This window comes from Chionomys nivalis, chromosome 5 (assembly GCF_950005125.1).
Source record: "Chionomys nivalis chromosome 5, mChiNiv1.1, whole genome shotgun sequence".
NCBI classification, from domain to species: domain Eukaryota; kingdom Metazoa; phylum Chordata; class Mammalia; order Rodentia; family Cricetidae; genus Chionomys; species Chionomys nivalis.
The window spans coordinates 11756672-11779171 of NC_080090.1; the positions used below are offsets into that span (position 1 = coordinate 11756672).

A 22500-nucleotide genomic window follows, 5' to 3' on the forward strand; every position below is an offset into this window, starting at 1 on the left:
TTTAGGATCTGAGTGTCCATGGGTTCAGCTCAAATAACCACATATTAGCAACCTTCTGGGCTCAGGCCATTGCTCAGCGCAGTCTCAGAGGGATGCAGAGAGGCATGAATGTTACACAGTGGCCGCCCTATGGATTTTCTGTTTCCCAACATTTTAGTAACACTTGGAATGTGCAGCCTTCAGCGTGGGCCTCCCATCCCTAGCCTGTCGGGCAAGAGAATCCATGTTCCCATGAGCTGGAAGGACCCTAGCTGGACCCAAGGAGGATGCGCACATATCCCATCACTTCCAGCAGAGGGGTAGCCAGTCTCCAGAGCTGAGTCTTTCCAGCAAGTGATAATGGATCTCTGCAAGTCCCCAGCACCTCTCTGTGGCCACAGTCTCTGCGTTTGTTTTGTGGGAAGGAAAGAGCACAGGCCATACCCTGAAGTCCTGCTTTTCACTGTCTGTGTGGTCCCGCACAGGTCACTAATTCAGCTTCCTCCATTGTCAAATTGCAACGGTGATTCTTGCAATGCATGCCTCATAGGGAACATTGTATGGTAGGTGTCTTTCCATTCCTGTGATAAGACATCACAAGCAAAAGGAACTTGAAGAAGGAAGCATCTGTTCTGGCTTAGGGTTTCAGAGAGGTAAGAGTCCATCATGGCACAGAAGTGTGGTAGATGGTGACAAACAAGACAGCCGGAACCTGACAGCCTCATCCTCTACTGAAAGAAGGACAGAGAGAATTCTAGAAGTAGGGCAAAGACTTAAGCTCTCAAAGCCTGCCCTAGCGATATACTTCCTTCAACAACCCCCTCCTCTGCCAAACAGTACCACCAAATGAGGACCAGGTGTTTAGATTCGGGGTCCATGGGGCACATTTAAACCACCACACCTTAGTTCTGTAAGATAATACTCTTGAGTATGTGGGCTGAGCTATAAAGCACTATACAAAAACATATGATAAATTGTTAAAATCACTAGCTGCATTCTAGAGGAGAAACTTGAAGTTATCTTTATCTAGTAGTTTCCAAAGTGATTTCTCGGGCCATGAAAACTCTTCGTGAATTCTTATAACGAAGCCCACAGAAACAAGTTTGGCACTGAGTTGACGGGACCTAGGGAGTCGGCAGAGGGGACCGGTTCAGGGCAGCTTGCTCAGCATAGGAACTCCATTTCTCAGGACTCCTAGGCAGGGCCTTTCACGAAACTGGATGATCTCCTCTAGGAGGATCTAAATTTATACAAAAGGAAAATTCAATAACAGCCATCCTCATTGCAAAAAGTAAAATATATCATAGGCCTCCTTCTAGATGTCCCCCCTGAAGTCAATTAAGCATTTGAAAGCCAGTCAGACAGAGACAATGGAGTCAGTTGAGTTGGGTCTGAATTAATGAGAGGCAACAATGAAGTCCTTCAGAAGTTTGCACACTGCACTTCCGGAGCCCACACGTGGTGCACAGAATAAGCCTACCTGTCATCTCCTCTTTCCTCACAGGATCACGCACACCAGAAGCAGATTTTAGGGGCCATGTGGACAGCATCCTATGTAGAGCATTGACTTCACAGACAGGAACAGTCATAACTTGGGCACTGTAGACACTGTGCACGGTGATAGAGAAGGAAAACATGACAGTTTCTGCCTTCAGATAGCTTCCGCCTGAAGAAAGTGACCAGCTAGGAAGGGGTTTTCTCACCATGAGTTGCGGAAATGACATGTAGTCGCCTGCTGATTGGCACCATCAGAGTGGGTTTCCAGGTGTTGTGGGAGGGGAGTCAGGGAAGGCTGTTGGAGTGAGGACTGCTAAGTTCAATCTTGGAGATCTCGGTAAAGATGAGTTGAAGGGCTGGGGTAGAATGTGTGATAGGAGGGGCCTCAGGTGGAGTGAACGGACCTGAAGTTATCTAGCCTGGCTGGGGGCCAGGAGAGTTGAGCTAGGATTGAATCATACAAGCCCCATTGGCTGATTCTTAGTTTGGATCAATGCAGACCCACCAATGAGACAATGTGTCTGCAGGGAAGACCCCTACATCCTCGATGCCAAGGCTCAACAGTACTGAAGAGCTTTGTAGCCTGGGACAGGAAACTGCAGAAATACAGAGGGTGCCCCACCTCATAGACTGAAGGAATTCTGGGAAATGCTGCTCATTGGAAAGAGGGATTTGGGGAATTAGATTGTATTCGGAATTGGATATTCTGAATACAAGGCTAGAGATATGGCCCTGCAGATAAGAGCACTAACCGCTCTTCCACAGGACCCAGGCTCTGTTTCCAGCACGCACGTGGTGGCTAATAATTATCTGTAACTCCAGCTCCAGGGCATCCCACTACCTCTTCTGACCTCCATGGTCACTGCGTGCACATGGCACACGGGCATACATGCAGGCAAAACACCCATACGCACAGAATAAATCAATCCCAATCAAAGGAATTTTGAATAGAGCTTTCCTCCAAATACAGGTTCCAAGACGCCTTACGAGAAAGCATGGATTGGGACTGTGTCCCCGCATAACATTGTAGAAGTCCCGTGAGACCCTGTGAGGGCTGGGTAGCCATGCCTTCAACGGGAGCCTTATCGACACAGGAAGTATTGGGGTTACAGGGTTGGAGGTCTCGGCCCCATTGCTGAGGCACACTCCTGCCTTGGGGAACTGTGAGTGTCTCTGGGCAGATAGGCGAGTGCTGAGCCTGGTGACACAGACCTCATTGGTACCAGCTGCACGCAGCCAGCCCTACCCACTCTATCTAAAATGCTCGTCAAAATGCGTGGTCATGGCTTCTGCTGGCCCAGCTTCTGCTAATGACTTCAAACCAGCAGCTGAAATCAGAAAATGGTCCTGAACTCCACATCAGCCCTTAGCCCTGTCCCTGGGGAGGGGTGCTGCTGCCCAAAGGGCTGTGGGAGCTTTGGTTCCCCTGCCTCTTAGTGCAGATGGGCAGCTCAGACCTCTCTATGAGGCCAGAGGTTCCCAAACAGGAAGTATGGACCTGAAGGCCGGGATCCCAAGGAGAAACCCTGGCTGAAGTGTTGGGCTGATCCAGACCATCCCTTCAGATGATGTCAGGATCTGTCCTGGATTCTGAGCCAGGGCCCATTGAAGAGCACACCACAGACACCCTTCCTGCGCACACTTACATGGATGCTTTTAAGCTCTGAAAAGCCTGTCTGAGCACTGACGTGCAGGCTCCCCTGGGTGAGTTTTGTGATGCTTTCTTGACATCAGCAGAACTCCCCTCCCCAGTCCTAGAACAGCTCATCTGAAGCCCCAAGGACTGCCCTTGACTGTCCACACAGAGAGAATAGCAGTGTGATCTGAGCCAAACCTTTCCTGTTACGATACCACGACCTCTGGAGTGTCATCTTTCCAGGTCAGAGGCATTCTCCCTCTGGCTCATGGACCAATATTACCTGTGTTCATTCATTTTATCCCACAAATATCGAGAGCATCCTAGGCACTCCGAAGAGCTAATCATGGCCAAAGCAGACTAACACTGTTCTCTTAGGTCAAGATAAAAGTCAAAGGTAACACGGCACGCAGAGTCCCGCTCTAAGCCCTTCCGGTTTTCAGTGGGTGTAGATACAGATACAAACAACTGGCATCTTGTTCAGGAAGACTAGAAACAGCAGGCAAAGGCCATGGAGTTAGGAGTCAGGTGCTGTAGACACTGAGGACCACAGTCAACTCCAACAGCCGTCACAGCCTCATCTGCTTCCTCTCTATCCAGCCACCTCTCTCTGCTCCCTTCCACGAAACATGGGCACAAGATTGAGAATAAGGGCAGAGGCGCTGGGTGGACACAAAAGATGTCAGAACTACAAGGCAAGAGGACTGAGCTCAGTAGGACGAGGCAGTCTTTCTGCGGGAGCTTGCTCTGGGCCTCAGCTATGGCAGATTTGGAAACTTGATGAAAATCTGTGTAAGGCACCAGGGGGAGCATAGCAGTCGCTCTCCTGTTGCCGTCCCTCTGCTCTCTGATGTCTGGACCTGGGTGTCTTTGACTCTCTCGAAGTGGATAGGATTTTTCTGAGTCCCCTGATTTGTACCCACAGACCTAGGCAACTCATGAGGCAGGGCCACGGGAGGGACATGGTGCCAAAAAAGGGACAAAGTAGCCCTTCAGCTGGTGAAGTCAAGGACAAGTTTGGGAATAAATGAAAGACATGCTGTCCAGTGAGCACCAGAAATCCACAAATGGGGACCCATGCAAGTAACACTTACCTGCCATTGACCTTGGTGTGAAGCCATCTGGTGACAGGTGCTTTGACCAAGAAGTTGGGGCAGAGGCAGCAGTCAGCGACACTGATTGCTGGGTGAAGACTAGGCTCAAGCGATCTGAGTTATTAGGGTTCTCCATGTTGAGTAAGGTACACCCTTCTTGTGGGTCATATGTGAGAACCTGCTGAGTGCTGTTACCAGAGAATGCTGGACCAGAATGGAGGATGCGGGGCAAGTTATATCTCATGTGCACCTGGGTGGTTGAAGGAACGGGATGGTAGAAATGAGTGCTATTGCACAGTCTGACGAGCAGACTTCTGCTTGAGTGAAGACATCAAGCCCTGTGAGTAAGACACCCTTCTGGAGCACATGGGCAAGGGCTTCACCAAGACCTGGGGGGGTCTGTGACACATCCTAGAACAGATTCATGGATGGTCTGGGGTTTCCTGCACAGGCTCCAGGTGCTCCAGGTGAGGAAATTGGAGAAGCTGTTCTTCTGTACCTCCAGTCAGCACTCAAAGAGGACATCCTGCCCCGGGTGCTTTCCGCAGGGTCAGAACATATCATGGAGTCTAACTGCCACTGTGACATGGCTGCAAAGGACAAGCGTCCTTGGGGCTCAGCTGCTGGCTGAGCAGGACACCTGCCACTGGTCGTGAGGGGCCGTCTGGATGAAGTGATAGCAACAGACCTGGTACAGCGGCTCAGGTGTAAGACTGCATCGACACAGCTTACTGTGTTATGCAACATCCAGACACTCTGGGTCTTGCTTCCATCATTTATAAATTGGGATGCTGTGTGTCCCGGTGACCTTGTAAAAAGAAGAAATGCATGAGATAACACAAAAATGCCCACGAGCTGCAAGCACTAACCAAGTGTTGGGCTAAGTTATTGTTAATGCAAGCATGGGTTCAAGGTCAGGAGTCTTTGCTCGTAGGTTAACCCAAAGAAACTAGCTTATAATTGTCATAGCCACCCACATCCAGACCTGTGGACAGTACCAGTGGCCCCAGCTGTACCCCAGTGGTGATGAAAACTGACCTTCTCACACTGCAGTGTGGCTTAGACTCAAGATGTTCGGATTTTGTGATCGGAATCCCTGGGGCTTTTTATCTTAGGGACTCAGGGGTTTTCTAACTTACTAGGTGTCCTGGGAAGATGCAGTTGGGCAGGCAGCCTCCCAAGCGTAGGTGGACTTTGGTCCTCCCGAGCTGAGCCAGATGGCAGTGAGAGCCGATGCTCTGCTGTTAGGGAGCTAGAAGAACCAGGACAGGAGAAGGAAGGTGATGTCAGTTAATCGGGAGGAATGGCCCCGAGGGCCTGCAGGGCTGTGAATGTGTTGTGGGCTGCAGCCCTTGGTGGCTGTGTTTACCGCACTGACAGGGGATGGGGGAGCTGACTTGGCATCTGTAGCTCCTTCCACCTAACACAGGGTGTCCTCTCTCACCCACCTCCAGATTGTGTTCCGGAAGATCAGCGACGTGAAACGGGAAGAGGAGGAGCGGATGAAACGGAAGAATGAGGCCCCCCTCATCCTGCCTCCTGACCACCCTGTCAGGAGACTGTTCCAAAGGTTCCGTCAGCAGAAAGAGGCCAGATTGGCAGCAGAGCGAGGGGGGCGGGACCTGGATGACCTAGACGTAGAGAAGGGCAACGCCCTCACGGACCACACCTCAGCCAACCACAGCCTGGTGAAGGCCAGCGTGGTCACGGTGCGTGAGAGCCCTGCCACGCCTGTGTCCTTCCAGGGGGCCTCCACCTCCACAGTGTCAGACCATGCCAAGCTGCACGCTCCGGGATCTGAGTGCCTCGGTCCCAAGGCAGGCAGCGGTGACTGCGCCAAGCGCAAAGGCTGGGCCCGCTTCAAAGATGCCTGTGGGAAAGGGGAGGACTGGAACAAGGTCTCCAAGGCAGAGTCCATGGAGACGCTGCCCGAGAGGACAAAGGCATCAGGAGAGGCCACGCTGAAGAAGACAGATTCCTGTGACAGCGGCATCACCAAGAGCGACCTGCGCCTGGACAATGTGGGCGAGGCTAGGAGTCCCCAGGACAGGAGCCCCATCTTGGCAGAGGTCAAGCATTCTTTCTACCCCATCCCTGAGCAGACGCTGCAGGCCACAGTTCTGGAGGTGAAGCATGAGTTGAAGGAGGACATCAAGGCCTTGAATGCCAAAATGACCGCCATCGAGAAGCAGCTCTCTGAGATACTCAGGATACTAATGTCCAGAGGGTCTGCCCAGTCCCCTCAGGAGATGTGTGAGATCTCCAGGCCCCAGTCCCCAGAGTCAGACAAAGACATTTTTGGAGCAAGTTGAGAGGATCATTGAAAACAAACTATCAAAAATCAAAGACAAAAGCCTGTCCCCTTGCCCTCGACGCCCCTCACCACACCGCCCACATGACCAACAATTTTCAAAATAAGCTTTTCCTGACAGGAAGTCAAAGTGGGACCAAAGGGCATGGTGTGGCTGTGAGGTCTCTGGAAAATATAAGCAGGAACGCGGCCAGGCACCCACCCTGCAAGATGGCAGTTGCGTTTCACCAACTCCCCGAGAGCTAAGGAAGAAGGAGCACGCCGTCTATCTGAAGAGCGCTTCCTTTAGAATGTCTTACCAATGTGATGGAAGCCAGCCCTGGAAATACTGGTGGGAGAGCCCCAGGAACCCCTCGGGAACAGATCACATTGGGGTTCTTTACCGAGCCCTCTGAAGACCACGACAGGCACCGGGGCTTCTGGGCCTTCACCACCCCTGTGCAGCTGTGTATGATGTCACCACCTGTTTTCCTATTCTCGTCACTTCAAACAAGCTCTCGTTAAGGGGGGCCTGACAGATGGGAGAGCCTTCCCACTTTGTGGCAAAGGTGGAGCGTCCAGTACTGTACCACGGACATGCGGGCTGGGCTCCTCAGGTTTCCTTGCCCAGAAGAGGTGAGGCCAGGGTAAGCTGAGCGGGCTCTGTTGTGTGGTTCGCAGCCTACCCTGTGGGATGGTTGATGTGGATGCTCCCAGCTCCAGATAACCCCCTGGTGCTGTGCCAAGCTATAGGCCTCACAACGTGGGACTCTCTGCTGCTTCTCCCTCGTCCTCCTCCTAAGCTTGCCCAGGGTGTGGGGCATTTAAGGAAGGGGCAGGAGCCCGGCAATGCTTTCCTAACAAAGCAGACACACACACACACAACCTCAAAAATGATTGTAGCAAGTATTAGCTTTCTATTTTAATTTTCATGGGATGTTTGTCCAGTGCATGGGATCATTCAAGGTCACATGGGAGCCACGGTTAGCCTTATTTGAAAGTCAACCTATTTCCTACTCTAAAAATAATGGCAGCAGGCCAGGCAGTGGTGGCGCACGCCTTTAATCCCAGCATTTGGGAGGCAGAGGCAGGCGGATCTCTGTGAGTTCGAGACCAGCCTGGTCTACAAGAGCTAGTTCCAGGACAGGCTCCAAAACCACAGAGAAACCCTGTCTCGAAAAACCAAAAAAAAAAAAAAAAAAAAAAAAAAAAAAAAAAAAAAAAAAAAAATAATGGCAGGACCATGATTATTCTCTTAGGGAGCTGGAGAAAAGGAATGAATGACACGTTGGTTTTCAAAATGTCTCATTGATTAGCTGGGGGGGCGTGACAGTGAAACTGTGGTCTTGGGGAAGGCTGAGGCTCAGAGCCACGGCTGCAGGGCCGTGTCTGTGGCATCCAAGTTCCCACACCATGATGCTCAGGAACACTTGCTGCCTCAGTCACTTGAGGTCTTTTTCTTCATGGCACGGGACAGGACACAGGACAAAGGAGCTAGCTCAGGTGCCCACTTGGAGGCTATCAGGCAGGAGTGTAAACCTACCCAGTGAGCCTGGAAGGAGCCCTTAGGAGAGTGAGAGCCACGGGTGCTTCTGCTTAGCATTGCTTGGCTGTCGCAATTCAGAACGCCAGCCTGTCTAGGGAACCCGCCGTCCAAGACCTACCCTACCAAAGATACTTAGTGTTCTGCCCAGAGACCAGGACTTGCTGTGTGGCTGTCTGTACAGAATGGATGGCACTGGGAAACCAAGGGTGTGCCTGCATGTAGCTTTCAACACAGTGCATACGGCCGATACGGCCGGCTCCTGGCATACCTAGGCCGAGATTCTAGTAGGACCAGTGTCAGATGGCAGCATTTAAAGATACTCACTGGTGACCTACAGTCCCCTGAGCTGCCACCAACTACCCCTCGGGGTAGACTGAGATACTGGAGTCCCATTTGCCGCTGCCCCCAAATGTCCCATTCCTCACACATACTCAGTAGCCTGGTTCTTAGCTTAGGAGCGCTAAGCTTAGGGTAGGATGGACCCCATGTCGTGCAACACTCAGCCTCGGGAGCACCTGTGCCTAGAGATCCTTCTGGAACTCTCTGGGACTTAGCGGGCCCTCTAGCTCCTTGACAGCTCTTTCTGAGGGGTGAATCTCCTTCAGATGTGAGGGATCCAGATGCTGGGGTGCTGGAGAGTGCACCCTTGTGTCATGGGACAGATAAAGCTTCAGGCTGTACTCTGGGGTCAGTCAAAATTGAAGTCCTGTTAGGCTGAGGTCCACACTCTGCAAGGGGTGTTGCTGCTTATCTTGGGGTTCTAGGAGTCTAGGACCTAAGAGTTTAGGACCTAAGAGTTCCTGAAAGTGCAAGTGACGAACACACGTGGGTGGCTTCATTTTCTCCACTTCTATAGCATTTTTGCTACGACTGCTTTCTCTAAAATAAATCATAAAGGAGCCAACCCATCTCTCTTTACTTTCCTGGCGAGCATTGGACCGGAGCTTCACAAGGACACAACAGGTGTGCCTTGAGCAAGGACCACAGGATTCAGATACCAATGGCCCGCACCTTTATGTCTTAGCCACGATCTGGTAGCTGAGGAGAGACTGGGAAACAGAGGGTCACTGGGTATCGGACCAAACAGTGAGATTTCAGAAAAAAATGGTGTCCCCTTGGAGGGGACGGGCACAGAATGTGGTACACAGCTGTCTAGTAGGTGCCGGTCACCTGATCAGCTGCTGTGAGCGTCACCCAGAGTGAAGCTCCATTTCCCAGTGCCTATCCTGGCAGATTAGCTTAAAGGGAGCAGTCCCACTTGGGTGGATGAACCTGCTTTCCTCCTGAGGGCATGTGGTAGAGTGGACTAGGCATGAGAGCCAAACAGCAGAGCCAGTGTTCTGGTTCTGGCAGGCACATTGCCTCGCCACCTATGCCATCCCAAAGGGAGCTGCGGATTCCTCCACTGGGCACACGACAGGCTTTGGGATGCTCTGGTCTAGGCACAGCTAACCCCATTTCTCTGCTTCGTTCGTACTGGAGCAGAGCCTGAGTGTTTGACTGCTGTGCCTAACACAGTCGCCCCCACCCCAGCAGGCTTTGTTTGTTTTTGGTGCTGGAGGTCAAAGTCACGCCCTTGCCCATGCCAGGGAAGAACTCTACCACTGAATGATACCTCTGCCCCTTCCCCAGCCACCTTCTGGAAACACATTTATTACCTTGATGTCTTGTTATCTTGTTCCTAGGGCCTCGTTAGCCTTCACCTCTTAGAGCCTGTGTGTTGTTTCCACAGTGAGGATGGTTGGGCAAGGAGTAGAAATACCTTACCCCACCATGCACAGGCTTCAGCTTCCGAACCCCTAGGTGGAAGGAGGGAACAGTAAGACAAATGCCAGGTATGTCCTGGTTGGGGTTGGGACTAAATAAACTCTGTAGAAATACCTGTCAGCGGCAGGGCCGCATCTCCTGTCACATGGACATCTTACAGGTACACTCCGGGGCCTCTCGGGAGCCCTGGGGAAAGTACAAGTTGTAGATGTACGCGTAACTAAATTGTTTGTACTCATTCTGCAATAAAGATGTTTCGCCTTAAGACCCTTGAATGGAATTCCAGCTGCAATGGGGGGGTCCCAGTGCCCCCTTGCTACCCCGTCTCCTTGTGTTGCTTAGAAAGGAGGCCTGCGTAGATCCCCTCAAGTTCTTGGATGCCCTCTCCTACTTACCTGTCCCTGGTACTGCTCCATATACTGCCTTTTTGTTCGCTTCAGTAAAAACTGTCTTCACCAGCTCCCGTGTTCTCCATCTGGAGGAGTCTTCAGTGTTCATGAAGCCCTGACCCTAAACTCCTAAGAAAGGACCACTTTCCATCCAAGGCATTGGTGTTGAGATGCTTTCCTTGCTGCCTCCCACCGTTCAAAGGAATCAATGTGAATTTACCTGCAGCTTAAGAACTTTGGTTTCCACAGTAATGTATCAGAACCTTTAAAGATGGCCTCGAATTCCTGCCAGACCAGGTAGAGGCGTCTCCACCTGCCACTCGGCCTTCCTTAGAGCCACACTGACAATGACTTCTGAGTCCTTGAGGAGTCTGCAGCTCTCCTATCAGAAGACAGATTGTGTTTATGGTGAAAACGCAACACCCCTCATGAATGTAGCCTCTCAGTATTCAGACACTATCTGTGCATCAGTTGGAGACTGTCCACATCACAAGGACATTTATACCCATGAGCAGTTCGTCATTCTAGGGCTTCTCTATGAACACTCTCCATCAAATCCTGCCAAATCCTTTCTCGGGTTTTTCGTTTCTTTTCCCCCTCTGTCTGAGTGAGCATGAATAAACAGAAGTCCAAATGAGCAGAGGCTATTTTTGTGATCAGCTGCGGGTGCTGCCAAGAGCTCCGTTGTGTGGCTGTGGCGCGGGGATGATTTGGGCGCTCCAATGGATGATACCCCCTTCTTGACATTTTTAAATAAGCACAAATGATATTTGTAAAAAAAACAAAGTTTAATTTTATTTATTATGGTAATAAACTATTTTATATGTGATACTTGTATTCGCCTTGCCTTGAGTGCCGTCCAGTTGGTGCTTTCTGATCCCTCAGCAATTCTGGGCTTGCCTCTCATGGCCTGCATGTGTGGCCACACACGTGTAGCTTACAACCAACTGTAACTCCAGCTGATCCAGTATCTCCTTCTGGCCTCTCAGACACTTGCACACACAACTCACATAAATGTAACCTTTTTAAACACTGATCTGGGAACATCATCTCTGGCGTGGATGATGACTTAGTTTGGCTCTGGGCATCTTGCTCCCCTCCTTGGGCTTTGTCTTGGCAGTGGACTTGTGCTCCTGGCCTTGCTCATGGGGCTGTTAGTGACTCAGGACCTCATCCAGTGTTTTTCCAGAACTGCTGCCAGAGTTGCCAGGGCTAGATGACTGACTGCTGCCCAGGAGCTGGCCTCAAGGGTCTGTAAAGTGAGGGGGGCTATAGCAGAGGAAGGTATTTCTGTCATGTCACGGTGGGGAGCAGGGAGAGGCAGGACAACGAGAGTCCTGGATAAGCCACACAGAGAACTAACAGCTAGTGTCTGTTAGCTCCTGAGACCTTGATCGAAATCAGATGGTTTTAACAAACTCAGGCTTCTAGCAACAGAGTGCACTCACTGACTCTTCCAGCGTAGCGTTATGAATAGGTCTGCCTTTTTGTAGATGGCTTCTCTGGGAGAGTGCAACATCGCCTACATTATTTATAGGATGTCTCCACATTAGACACTTCCCGATACCACACCGTGTTTTTTCCTAGCAAGCCCTTTCCCTATTTGAAGGCCTCGCCCAGACTCCCTCTGGCTGACCACAGATCCTTGCTCGCATTGGTCCATGAAACTAAACAACACTCATTTCCATTCTCCCTCTCCCCGATCCTCAGAACCTCCTGGTACCCCACAGTCGCCTGCCTCGTGTCTCCCCTTACCAAGCCACTGGTGAGGTTATTAATGCTCATTCCAGGTCTTCAGCGTCTGCCCCTCCCAGCCCTCCCAATCGCAGCAGCCAGGAGGAAAGCGGATCTACCTGGTGACTGGGTGTGCATCCTAAGGACGCAGGCTCCACTGAGCTGATATTCCCAGGGATGATTCAGGACAGTCGCCTGCAGAGAATGAAACAGCACTAAGCCCCGTTGACCCTTCCACCTCATTGTCATGCAGTAAAATCTCATACAGCTGGAGTGTTAAGCATTTGTCCACATTTGCTCCACACACGAGCTCCTCCTAAAGCTACCTCCCTTCCCTCCTCCCCCACGAAACCACGCAGAATTCACTGTCACTCACCTCTTGTCAGCGGTCGCCTGCCCAACATCTATCTGGAGGGATGAAGTGTCAAGTTATGCAGGTTTAGATCTCAATGTTTTTATTTAAAATATCCAAAATAAGTCTAGAAAAATGTGAATTATCTATATAACAGGGTATGCAATAAATTCTCAGTTATTTGAGAATAAGACAATAAAACCAACTAAGCAAAACACACTTAGCCAACACCCTTCCTGAGGACTTGCCCAATAGCACCTGTCTGTGGGAGCACCCATCTTCTGGCTTTTAAACTGCCATGCTGGACAGAACCACTGAGAAAGAAGGGTCAGGGGACTCCATGGCTACAGGTCTTGAAGAACAGCAGCTGTGTGGATGCCCCAGTAAGGTTCAGACTGCAGAACTCCCTGGGATGCTCCACGTGTACATCGCCCATGCTAGCCAGGCCACCTGGAACATGGCTATGGCTTTGCCGCCTCCCTGCTAAGGACCATTACATGCAGGCCAGGCCAGAGTCCCCAGTTGCAGAACATGGAAAGGGGTCACCAAAACTTGGAATATCTCAGAGAGGCAGGCCTATCCCGACCAGGATAGCCACGCCCAGACAATAAGTGTCCACCGTGCTGAACCTTTCAACAGGTTTACGGTAAGTTCTAGAACAGATGTCACCATGTATAGTTGGGAAGAACCCAAGACTGCTCTGAACTCTAGCTTATGCACTGAGAGGCTTATTGGGGTACGCAGAGAATCTTTGAGGCTCCAAAATTAGAATATTTTCAGGTTGTATATTTTCTGTAATAGAGAAAGATGTGAGGCTCAGAATGAAGCATCTTCAGCAGAAGATGAGTGGAAGGTGATCACTCAGGAATGGTCTTGGAATGAAAGGTGTCCTCAGGGGTGATCTCAGAATGGAAGGTGTCTTCAGGGATGCTCTCAGAATGGAAGATGTCCTCAGGTCTGGTCCTGGAGTGGAAGGTGTCCTCAGGGATGGTCTCGGAATGAAAGGTGTCCTCAGGGGTGGTCTCAGAGTAAGAGGTCCAGTTGAAATGCCATGTCCCTTGAAGGCTGATAGCCAGGCTGGCCTGGGCCAGTAGCATTAGAGAACTGTGTATGTCTGAGCCCAGGCGATACCCACATGTGAATAACAGTACAGGAACCCCAGGACAGACAGGGTCACCCACGGCCAGCCTGTGTGAAGAGGCAAAGAGGAAGAATGGTTAGCAGGCCTGGGCTAACTGTCCCCTGAGGAGAGGGCAACTGAAATGCAGGCCTGCCAGAAAGCCAGCTTTGTCTACACCCAGCAGGCGGGATCCTGAGTGCTCACTGGGGTCACCTGGAAGTGGGGGTACATTACCGTAAGGCAAGCATACTTAGAAACAGGGCGTGCATTTAAAGAGCAGGTCCTGTGGAAACTAAAGCAAATAACCAGAGAAAAGCCTTGTTTGTGGGAACCATGCTCAGTGTTCAAATGCAGACTGGCTGTCACACTGAATACAACGCCATTATTTTAGTGCATAGAATTATTAAATTAAAGATTAAATATCAGATTTCAAAACTCAGAACTTAGGCTGGAGAAATGGCTCAGCAGTTAGAACACTTGCTGCTCTTGCAGGGGATGGGAGTTCAGTTCCTAGCAACCCTGTGGTGGCTCCTAGCTGCCTCTAACTCCAGTTCCAGGGAATTTAATGCCCTATTCTGGCCTCCATAGTCACTGCTGTATGTGGTACAGATACAAGCACTTAGACACACACACGCATACACAGACACACACCTACACACACATTAAATAAACAGAAAACAACCAAATAAATAGTAAATCATGTGGGGGAAAACAAACCTAAGAGTTTGGGGTTGGAGAAGTGACTCAGTCATTAAGAGCACTTGCTGCTCTTACAGAGGACCTGGGTTCAGTTCCTAAGCAGCCACACAGCAGCTCACAACTGTTTGTGAATCCCATTTTAGGGGCTCAAATACCTTCTTTTGGCCTCTATGATACCAGGAACACACAGAGCACACATATGTATATGCAGACAGAACATTCATACATGTAAATAAAAATAAATAAATCTTTAAAGACAGGCCTCAGAGCTTTTAGCAGCTCCTTCTAAAACACACATCTTAGGATACCTCACCTTTCCTTGTCTTTAATATTAATGTCAAACGTTCTTGGGAACATTAGAGAACTGGAGGTGATATTAAATATACAGAAGCCAAACTCTACAGATTCAGTGCTGAGTTAGAGGTGCCCCCATGCCAACTTAGGTAAGACAGGCACACATAGTAGGGCTTAAAGGTGCTCCTATGCCACCTTGGGCGAGACAGATATACACAGTGGGGCTTAGAGGTGTGCCCATGCCATACCAGGTAAGACAGGCGCACATAGTTGTACCATTCTAATCATGGCCTCTGTCTTTGTGTACCTGCCTGCCCTTGTTTCTGAGTCCTCACTTCTCGTGTGGATGTGGATCCCCGACACTCTGCCCTGATGATTGCTTTACAACTCTTTGCTAGTTACATCTGAAATGACTGTATTTCCAACTGTTGACATATCTAGAGATTCCAGGAACATGTGAATTTGGGAGGAGAGGGGATACTGCTCAAGACAGCTGGGTATTTTTCTGGCATTTCCAGAGGGTTCCATGAGTCTAGAGACCTGCAACTGCTTCACTCTGGTGTCGCTGCCTTGTGCGCATGAGGACCCTAGTTCCATCACTACAACCCACGTGAAAATGACGAAATGTGGCGGCATGCACGTGAAATTCCTGCCCTAGAAAGGTGAAGACAGGTAGGTCCTTCAGGCTTGCTGCCAGAGCAGTGAGAGATTCTGTCTCAAAATACAATAAGGTTTAAGAATGACATTCAGGCTAGAGAGACGGCTCAGCAGTTAACAACACTGGCTGTTCTTCAAGAGGACCTGGGTTCAATTCCCAGCATGTGAATGATAGTTTGCAATCATCTGGAGCTCCAGGCACATCATACATGCATGTCTTCACATACCAGTGTCCCTCCCACATGACACGTGAGGAGAAATGGTGCTGCCACTGTGGCGACCACTATGGAGAGTCCTCCAGACATCAAATCAAACAGAATTATAGTACATGTGACTAAAGAATGCAAAGTAGAACCTATAAGAGATATTTGTACACATACACATGGTCATAACATGGTCACAAAGGGACAAGCAACTCAAGCTGGTGGGTGAGTTGATAACCCATGTGTGTACACACATACCAGCGAGAAGCAAATTCTGACAGATGTAACAGCATCCATGGAACTTGAAGATATCATGTTATGTAATAAGCCAGACACAAAGAAACAAATCTCTGATCCCACTTATATGAGGCCCCAGAGTGGCCAAGTTCATAGACAGAAGGGACAAACAGCGGCAGGAGCTAGAAGAAGAGAGGAATGAGAAGCACTTGATGTAGACGAAGTTCCAGTTTGGGGTGACAGCTATGTGACAATGCAAATGTTCTTAATGTTCCTGAACTACATTTAAAAATAGCTAAAACCTTATTTTTAAGTTATGTAAAATTTACCACACTAAAATAGGAGGCTGAAGCCCTTGAGAAAATAATATATAGTAAATGATTCCATTTATATAAATTTCAAACCGGCTACAATGACAACAATTCGTGGTTACCAGGAGCTGGGACAGGGAGCATGGGTGCAAACGTCTCCTGGGGCGATGAGACAGTCTCTTTAATGTCCTCATCCATCCCCGCCCCCTCATTTCTCTTCTGAGATAAAGTCTTACTGTGTAGCCCATGCTAGCCTCTAACTTGTGATCTTCCTGCCTCTGCCTCCCCAGTGCTGGGCTCATACGTTTGCACCTTCACACCAAGCAAACGTTTTATAGTTTGATAGTGAGAATTTCAAATGTTTACTCCACAGCTGGCAAACATCCACCCAGTGTACATATGAACAGTTGCTTTTCACTATGGTTTTCAATGATGCTAGAACAAAACCCTCAATACCGATCTGACATTACAAGTCATAGACTGTCGGCATTGGGCTGTGACGTCCTGGGCTACAGACATCCCAAGGAGCTCAAACAGAGCATAAACACGGTTTGGTTTTTAGATGAGGGTGTGTGTTCAGCCCTGCGTCTTCCCAGGGAGGGTTCTTTTGAGGGTGTCAGGACCCAATTCTGGGTTCCTGGAGCCCCCCCCTTCCTCCACCAGGGCATCTCAGATGCTCCTTCTTCTCCCTGCAGTTTAGCAGAGGACAGATTGACATAGCTGAGTCAGCACACATCAGTATCCCATGGAGAAATCAATCCACATCTCATGCTAGGGGGGTGAACTGCATGCTGGGGAATGTCACCCCATCAAAGGCCCACTGAGCTATGTGCTTCTCAGCACTTCAGTTGTCACCTCGCTCTCTCAAATGCCACAGCCCACTGTTTACCATTTCTAGAAGCAAAGAGTCTGGGGGCCAACAGGTGAACATGACTGGCAGGGATACAGCCCTCCGGCCCAGCCTCTCGGTTGACAGCACCATGTGTCCTGTCCACGTGCGAAGCTTACAAACATGACAGACTCTGCTATGTTTACAAGATCACATGCTCAGGTAATCCTTTCAACGCAGAGGTATAAATGGCCGTTCTTTTTAAAGGAAACAAAAAACACTGAAGTTTGTGAAGGGAATGTGTTTTCAGGGACTATGCTATAGAATCTGGGTAAAACACAATATTGGGGACTGGGCAGATGGCTCGGTGGGTCATGTGCAAAGGTCTTGCTATGCAAGCATGGGGACCTGAGTTCAACCCCAGCACCCATGTAAGAGGCAGGTGTGGTGGCATGCCTCTGTAACCCCAGTGCTGGGGAGACACAGGTGGATTCTGGGAGTCACCCGCCAGTCAGCCCAACCAAAATAGCTAGCTTCTGGTTCAGTGAGGATGCTGTCCCAAAAAACAAAATGGGGTGAGTTAGAAGGAGACCCCTAAGGTTGAACATGTACAAGTGTATGGGTCTGCATATGTATGTATAACACACACACAGATATATACCACATGCACACACCATACATGTACATACATGCCCCTCCACATGCACAGACTATACAGATGCATACAGAGACATACACACATATAGAGATATATCACAGGCATGCGCACACACACACACACTACACATACCATACACACACAGATGCCCCCCACATGCACACACACACACTACACATACCATACGCACACAGATGCCCCCCACATGCACACACAGAGAGACATACACACATACAACACACATACACAGAGACATCACAGAAACACACACATATACACAGGCACAATAAATGTTCTTGTTCAATGCTACACCACCTCTAAAGGGCCCCAAGCTCATTCCCATGTTTGAAGGTGAGATTTAATCCTATCTAGAGTAGGCTAAACTATGTCACATTGTCCTTTCTTTTTATAAAATCTATTACTCACTATTATCTGTAACTAAATCCGCCTTAGGTTATCTCCATCCACCCAAGCAAGCGTTCCAGCCAGAGGCCCCTGCACCTTCTGTCCACTGTCCCTGTAAGCTCCCTGGTACCCACTGACCACCTCCTGGTGGACAGTTTTTCTGAGGGTTGAGGAATACCAACACGGGACCCTCATAGATGGACTCAAGGTTTTTATAGCTGATAGGCCCCCCTTTCTGGTTCCATGAAGCCACTGAGTCTCTCCATGAGACTCAAAGTCATTCTGAGAAAGGAAAAGAACCACAAAGTTCAAAGGTAAAAAGGTCTGCTGCCTCCTGATGCACCATCCTTCGGCTGGAACAAAGGTCCCACCTGTCCTGGTTAAAGGTCACCCTCCACAAAGAGCCTCTGCCAACAGGTTGGCTCAAATATGTCTGGCCAACAGGAAAACTGAATAAGGAGTTGATTCTAGGAGATGGTGAAGAAGAAAGAGTCCAGAGTCTTGGGGGTTGATGGATTTGGGGGCTAAAGAGCAGATTCTCTCTCACTGAGACCAGCCCCAGGCAGAACTCTCAGGGCCCACGGAGCAGGTACATGAGGCTGCACCAGTGTTAAATATCTGCACATCTGCAGACCACAGAAGCAGCATCGTCACAGTCTGTGCTGCTCACTCTCCAGTCAGAGGAAGGCACCTCTCTCCTTAGCTCTCGCCTCATCCCAGAAGCACAGGAGCCTGCCTAGACTCTCTCTGCCCCTCTCATGAGGTTTAATAATCACCATGCCATCCATTATTCAAATGCCCCTTTGCAGGGCTGCTTTCATGGAAAGCGCAGCTCCCAACAGCATAGTGTATTTAACGATGTGCAGATCCAGTGAGTGGGGGTGAGCGGGATGGCAAGGTGCTTCACTTAAATCCTATTTACTCCAGTGGCGGCAGCCAGATCCCGCAAGCCATTCATCAAATGGTCGTGAGCCCAAGGCCCTTCCTCCCGGACTAAATTTAGATTTTAATAAGCTGTGGGGCAGGAAACTTTTCCCGGCAGAGGGCTGGCCACTGATCCAGAGACAGGCACAGGAGACTTACAAAGCTGGCCAGGTATCGACGCCGGTGAGCTGCTGAGCCTATTCCAAACACCCCAGGGGAACAGATGGAAGTTCTGAGGAATAATGTCGGACCAAAACCCAGGTTTTTAGGCCTTACCTGTCTCTTTCCCATCTTCTGATGAGGAAAAATAAAAGCAAAACCAAAAAGGAGACAAAACCCCAAACGATTCTTGTCTGGTGTTTGCAATGGAAACCCAAAGGTAAGGAGGCTGCATCCATGTACCCACGGAGTCATGTTTAAAGCCAGGAAGGGAGGGGGCAGCAGAGAAGGCAAGGCTCAGGTTCCGTGGGGCATGGATGCAGTGAGTGTAAGGCCATACTTGTCCAGAGACTGCAGGATGCTGAAGGAAAGGCCTCTGCCACAGATGTTCATGAGTAGACTACAGGTGGACATCCCTCAAGATCTGTTTCCAGTTCTGTCCTGTCTCACAGCCTGTCTCAGCAGGAAGCACGCACCCTATCTCTTAGTGACAGAAAGACTAAGGACCATCCAGCCGATTTGCAGACTCACTTCAAAGTGCACCTGACTGCCAGGCTTTGAAATGCTACCTGCCTTAGGTTAAGGCAGCTGGGCTCAAAGCAGGCCGTCTCCCAGCCTGTTCTTGCCTGCTTTGAATCTCATGCTATCCCCTGACCCAGGTACCCAAGGTCACTCACAAGACGTCACAGAAGCCACAGCATCTAACTCTCTTGGGAACCCCTGTTCCTGAGACCTTCGCCGCCCCACAAAGGGGACTGAGAAACTGTGCTAAGTCCTGTTCCTCCATTAGTGTTGGGTTCTGCCTGTAGGTGTGAAGGGCTCATCCCAGGGGCTCAGATGACCTTTTAACAACACCATCAAAGTCAGTTATTTGACTCCGGCTATGGCCTGACCCCAGGGGCTCCAGCAGGGAGGCAGAGCCGGGTCCCCCAGGGAGCACCCTGTCATCCTCAGCAGTGTCTCTTGCTAGGGTGTTGTGTGCTCGTTCGAAACAGCACCTACTCCAGCCTGTGTAAATCACCTTGTTCACAGTCAATTTCACATCCTGATGAAACCAACCCCTGTGCATTTCTCTTCCTGTCCCAGCTCCCGGCACAGTGGCAGGCATGTACCCAAGCGCTCACTGCCATAAAGTAAATTTCATGTGACATTGAGGGGGCGAGAAGAACAGCCCAGAGTCACTCATCTTGATCCAGACAGGAACGCAGAGGTGGAGCCAACAAACACATTTTCTCTCTCCAGGGCCACCGGGGTGGGGTGTCTGCTTCCCAGGAAACTATCTGCAACATTGTTGCTACTCTGCTACACTGTGGCAAAGGCTGCCCAGTCACAGGCTGGCCATTTCTCCTCCTTAGCTTCGGCTGCTCATACAGCCTCAGAGACTGTGGTTCATGGTTAATTCATAACCAAGCTATGCAACATGGTGGGTGCTGCCCACCTAGCATATGGGTTAAGGAAAGCTGCCTCCTGACAGAAAAGGCCACGAGCTGAGAGTCCAGTGCTTTGCGCATCCACATCTGTACAGGGGCTGCGTTATCCTCAGGCAAGCCTGTCAAGACCTTGGTGGATGCCTGAGGCAGCAGGCTTTCTTCTACACACGTAGCTGCAACATACTTCAACTCGAAGCCAAACACAATGAGAAATGAACAAGCCATAGCAAACCAAACCCGTGTAACAACATACAGCAATACATCCAGTGACTGCGGTCTCTCTGCTAGTGTCCTGTTGTTCATATGTGATAAGATGAAGGAGGTGAATGACACAGGCATGTGGTGTAGCAGTAGGCTATTGCTGATTGGTGGGTCAGGAGGAGGGCACCTGCTTATACAAGCCCAGCTCCCTGAACTGGTGGCAGTAACATAGTGTGGGCATACTGACTGGAGGGGTGACTCATGCCCAGGGTGGGATGGTGTAGGACAATGTGATATTTCATCATGGTTCTCAGACACATTCACAGCCGGAAATTTATGAATTATTTCTAGAATTGCTCATTTGCTAGATATTTGAACTGAGGTTGAGCACAGACTTCAGAGCTGAATTCTCAGAAGGACCCATAGAGAACTGAGAAGATGGCTTAGTAAGGAAAATGTCTACTTTGTAATTATGAGGACTTGAGTGACTCAGCCCTGTGGTCTACGTCTGTAACCCCAGGACTAGGGGGACAGGCAATAGGATCCCTGGGGCTTGCTGGCCAGCCTATCTGTCCCCACAGGAAGGCACCCAGCATCCATATGTGCTCTCCACATCCACAGGTACACACAGCAGACAGAGGCTGCACTTTCCTGAAGGTGAGGAGTTCCCTTCCTTCTTCCCAGGACTCACATAGTGAATGAACAGTGAGCTACCTTTCAGTTCCCATTTATAAAACTGCATGGCCCTCCTCAGGTTAACCAAAATGCAAAGGGCCCAAACCACACCCACACATCATCTATCTGTTTGGCTTCTGTTTCCCAGACAGTAGGATGTAGTCAATAGACAGAAACGCCTGGGCATCATTTGCACTTGTCGGTGTGATGGGAGGAAGACACCTGGTGTATGCTTACAATGACTCCCTAGACACACGGACGACGGCAGGGCAGAGATGTGTGCCATCCTGTACCTACCGCTGTCGCTGATGTCAGTGAATCCTCCGGAAGGCTCTAGCAAGGAAGGGAATCACTGTTGGAACCATGTGCACATCTGTAAAGGGGGATGGGGGTGGGCAAGTATATCTGGTGTGTTCCATGCCTAGCACAGCTGTTATAATAAAGATCCCAATTGACTCAGCTTGAATTTTGGAACAAACAGAACCAATGGCAGGCTCCCAACAGCAGACACTGCTTCCTGGAGCTCTCAGCACCACAGTGGCTGGGAACCTAGGGAGCCACCAGGGCAAGGAAGGAGGTGTTCCTGCCTGCTGTCAAAATCTCTGTGTTCCCACTTCGCCAACCCACTGACTGACTCTTCAGAAGTCTGCTTTGCTGACAGGCACACTGTAGAACAGGACAGAGTTTAAAGTTGGGGTTCACAGAGGGAGAACTCTCCCTTCCAGCGGTCATTGTTTCTAGGGCAGGAGTGGCACCAGGCTTGGCAGTGCCATCTCTGCTCTCTCGTGCCCACTCCCACCACTGGGCCAGTGACACAGGCTGGCTGTGGTGTTCCTCAGAGGGTACTGAGTCAGCCATCAGTGCAGATTTGAACTGAGCCTGCCTTTTGCCGTCTCAGAAGGAGAGTCCCAGAAGAATGTGGGTTCCACAGCTACACATGGTGTTTGAGACGGGCTTCTCAGCTTCAGCTCCTGGAGCAGAGGGATGGGAGAGGCAAGGACAAGGTCCGGGCTCAGGGAACGTGATGGTGAGGACAGTGTCCCCAGCCTGCCAGTCATCTCACTGCTGCTGCAGGCTGCTCATGCTCCAGGGTGCTGAGACCAGGCAAAGGTTTGGGGAGGCAGAACAGGCCATGACTCAGGCCCCTCTCTCTCCTCAAATTGCATCCAGACTCACTAGGGATGGGGCAAGGGTTCTTATGTCACTGTCCCGTGAAGACAAAGGGACCCTGCAGGGTCATCCTACGAAAGTCACGCACCCTGGAGAGCCAGGGCTCTGCTGACAGTCACAGGGTTTTCAGCTGCCATGGGCGCCCTTCCCTAAGGACCCACTTCCACCAGAATCTCAGGCCACAGAGCCTTGTGGGATCATGGAGGAACACAACCACTGGACCAGGACAGGAGCCAAGGTCACT

The 22500-nt window shown here is 50.2% G+C and overlaps 2 protein-coding genes across 3 annotated transcripts in view; one reads left to right on the plus strand and one right to left on the minus strand.

Annotated features, from left to right (window-relative positions):
• Positions 1-11027, plus strand: part of Kcnh1 (potassium voltage-gated channel subfamily H member 1) — a 294537-nt gene extending 283510 nt beyond the window's left edge. For both annotated transcript variants that reach the window (XM_057770318.1, XM_057770319.1), the window contains exon 11: positions 5661-11027. In XM_057770318.1, the coding sequence (XP_057626301.1) occupies positions 5661-6518 (858 nt within the window). In that variant the 3' untranslated portion in view covers positions 6519-11027. The remainder of the gene's footprint in view (positions 1-5660) is intronic.
• A 1728-nt stretch (positions 11028-12755) lies between these two features.
• The window catches only part of Hhat (hedgehog acyltransferase), a 233252-nt gene continuing 223507 nt past the window's right edge, over positions 12756-22500 (minus strand). The window contains exon 12 of the mRNA XM_057770209.1: positions 12756-13472. Within this exon, the coding sequence (XP_057626192.1) occupies positions 13381-13472 (92 nt within the window). The 3' untranslated portion in view covers positions 12756-13380. The remainder of the gene's footprint in view (positions 13473-22500) is intronic.